Source organism: Tupaia chinensis, unplaced genomic scaffold (assembly GCF_000334495.1).
Source record: "Tupaia chinensis unplaced genomic scaffold, TupChi_1.0 Scaffold146907_1, whole genome shotgun sequence".
NCBI classification, from domain to species: domain Eukaryota; kingdom Metazoa; phylum Chordata; class Mammalia; order Scandentia; family Tupaiidae; genus Tupaia; species Tupaia belangeri.
In genome coordinates this window covers 3034678-3037847 of record NW_006206760.1, presented here as the reverse complement: position 1 = coordinate 3037847, position 3170 = coordinate 3034678, and the positions used below count along the sequence as shown (strand labels likewise).

The 3170-nt window shown below is 41.1% G+C and overlaps 1 protein-coding gene across 6 annotated transcripts in view; it reads left to right on the top strand.

Annotated features, from left to right (window-relative positions):
• TBC1D1 (TBC1 domain family member 1) overlaps window positions 1-3170 on the top strand; it is a 223354-nt gene that overhangs the window by 122502 nt on the left and 97682 nt on the right. For 5 of the 6 annotated variants that reach the window (XM_006169248.3, XM_006169247.3, XM_006169250.2 and 2 more), the window contains one exon: window positions 3001-3146. In XM_006169248.3, the coding sequence (XP_006169310.1) occupies window positions 3001-3146 (146 nt within the window). Of the gene's footprint in view, window positions 1-1225; window positions 1346-3000; window positions 3147-3170 lie in introns of all 6 variants that reach the window. The other variant, XM_006169252.3, reaches the window with a different exon arrangement.

Sequence of the window (3170 nt, the reverse complement as noted above, 5' to 3'; positions counted from 1 at the left end):
ATTGTTTTTTTTAAATTGATTTTTTTTTTTTTTTGCTTATGTTTTAATTTAATTTTTACATTTTTTTCCCCCTGTCAGTTCCCAAAACAGGAATAGAAATAAAAGTATTATTGGGAACATAGGCAAGTGGGAAATAATCAGTCATCGCCTATGACACATTCTGGTTTTTCCTGAAAATTCCCTTTGGCGGCGAGAGAGCAGAGATGAGGAGGAGGGATGGAAAGAAGTGCTCTCGCTGTGACTTCAAAAGGAAATAACGAGGCCCAGACACCTGCTCCTTTCCCTCTGGTTTCTCCATGCTTCCCCGTCAGTCTCCCTTCCCCCTCTAATCCCCCCATGCTTTCTCTAATTGTCATTTAGCGTGGACCAGCCACCCGTGGGCGTGGGCGAGGCTAAGAGTGGCTCAGGTCAGTCTTCAGCTCCTGCTACTCCACCTCGTCTTAACCCCTCCGCCTCCTCGCCCAACTTTTTTAAGTACCTAAAACATAATTCCAGTGGGGAACAGAGCGGAAATACTGTGCCGAAGAGGTGAGCGCACCCGCATGCCACGTTCAGTGTTGTTCGTCTTCCCGGGGAGCTCACACTGCAGGGAGCATGTGCTAAATGGGAGGAGAGGCCAGCAGGAAGCCGGGGCCACCGCTTGAGTGTGTGTCTTTGTGTTGGCGTACGGTTATTTTCGGTTGTATTATTTCCAATCTGTCATCTGTCATTCGAACCATCCTAATTTTTTTTTACTGTTGATGAATTTTCTTAAAAAGTATCATAGAAACAGGTTTTGATGGCAAACTTTTATGTTTATATATTTGCATACTCATAGACACAGATGCATATTTATTTATTTTCACCTACTACTGCCTTCGTGTGTATACACACACAGCTTAACAAGTGTTCAATCACGTACACTGCAGTGATGTGAAAAATGAAACTTCCTGATTAATTTAGAATTTTTTTTTTTTTTTTTTTGCAGTTTGAAAGGAAAGGTTATTGGAAGATGGACTGATTTTTTTTTTTAATTCACTCAATGATCCATTTCATTTACAATTGAATTTTAATAACTGAAACAAGAAAATAGATTTTATTCGTGAATTTTTTTCATTTTTATCTATTTATTCTTCTAAGCATTAGAACAAAATGTTTCTTTTGTTTTGAAGCGTATATGTTATGCCTTGTATGTTTATATTTTATATTTCTTTATCTTAAACTCTCTTTTCAACCAAACTCTCAGCATCTCCTACCGTAATGCCCTGAGGAAAAAACTTCATTCTTCTTCCTCTGTGCCAAATTTTCTAAAATTTCTGGCTCCTGTAGATGAAAATAACACCTCTGACTTTATGAACACAAAAAGGTAGGGTTTAATTTAGATATATCAAGCCTTGATGTTATAAGTATTGAATTATTGTTAGATATTCAGGGATTTAAAAAACAAAAACAAAAACTGTTCTTTTGCCATTAAAAAACAATAACGTTAGCTAAATCTCCCGTATCTTCTTTCCTGTACTTTTTTTCCTTAGTAAATGTTATTTTTAAAAATGTGCACTGTGTTGTCCAGGTTTGACCAGAATTAGTTTATTGGTGTTGTCTTCAGAAGTCAGAGGAAGCCTTAAGCAGTGCACTCAGTGGGAGCCTGTGTGTGGCAGTGAGCACTGGGCTGTCTTGAGTACGCCAGGTTGTGTGATCTGTAAGTGGGGTGGTCGCTTAGTTCTGGGTACATACCAGGGTGTCAGTTACAAGGGTCTCACCAAGTTGTCTTGTGAACAGGTAGAAAGTGAATAATCACATTGTATTGGGAACCAGCAGTTAGCGTAATGGCTATGTCGCTGGACTCCCACGTAGTTGACCACGGTTCGCGTCCCGGACCCGGTGGCTTAAAACTCACGCCGGGCGCGTGTGCGTGTGTGCCCAAGATCCCGAGAGGAGAATGGAGGAGAAGGGATTGCGGTGTGGCCATCCCCCCTGGGGGGGTGATTTCTCGCTGTCTGTCTTTCTCTCTCTCTCTGTCTGGCGAGCACACGCGCTCTATAGCAAAAACCTCTCAAAAAAAAAAAAAAAAAAGAAAAAAACCAATCACATTGTATTCACGTATATGGATAATAAAACCTCTCAAAAAAAAAAAGAGAAAAAAAACAATCACATTGTATTTACGTATATGGATAAGTATGTTTTGTAAGTTTAAAAAATTTAAGCGTGAAGATAGTCATCCTCAGAAATTGACTCCATAATTATTGCCTTGATGGTTCTGCGTCATTAAACTGTAACTTTGCTAATTTTTTGTGGCAATCCATGGTTTCTGCATCTGGGGATTAAACCAACCACAGATCAAAATGTGTTTAGGGGAAAAACAAAAAGAAAACAAAACAAAAACAAACAAAAAAACAGCTTGGTTATGCTTCTACTAGTCACGTGTAGCCTTCTTTTTCTTGTCATTACTCCCTGAACGGTACATGGAACAGCTACTGGCATGGCATTTACGTTGTCTAAGTCACCTTGGGATGATTTAAAGTACACAGGAGTATGTGCTTAGGTTATATGGAAATACGACCACCATTTCCATAAGGAACTTGAGCACATGTGGATTTTGGTATCCGAGGGGAGCCAACCCTACATACTGAGGACCGGCTGCGTTCCCACACACAGCCCAGGGCAGATCGGACCCTTGCAGCAGCATCCCCTGTAGGCAGCTTCTCTTTTCTGAGGTAGCACCGAGAGGCCCATTTGGGAGCTATGATGTCTGGAACGTATTTCTTAATATCTGTTACAATAAGAATCATATAAGGGCTGCCATTTTGCTTTTTTCATAAAAAGCATCCTACGAGACCGTAGTCCTTAGGGTGCTCCCCAACTGTGAGCTGCTTTAACTTCAGTGAGTATCTACAGGTGTTCACTTGTACAAAGATAATTCGTCATTACATGCTTTTTTTAAAAAGAAAAAAAAAAGTGTAGCTAAATTACCCCCCAGAAACTTCTCTTGCCAGTCCTAAATCAATTATCTTGACATTTTAGGGACTTTGAATCCAAAGCACACCATGTCGGTGACTCTGGCGGGACCGGGACGCCCGTGAAGACCCGGAGGCATTCATGGAGGCAGCAGATCTTCCTCCGAGTGGCCACCCCACAAAAATCCTGCGACTCTCCCCGCAGATATGAAGGTAGGGTCACCCCCCGAATGGAGC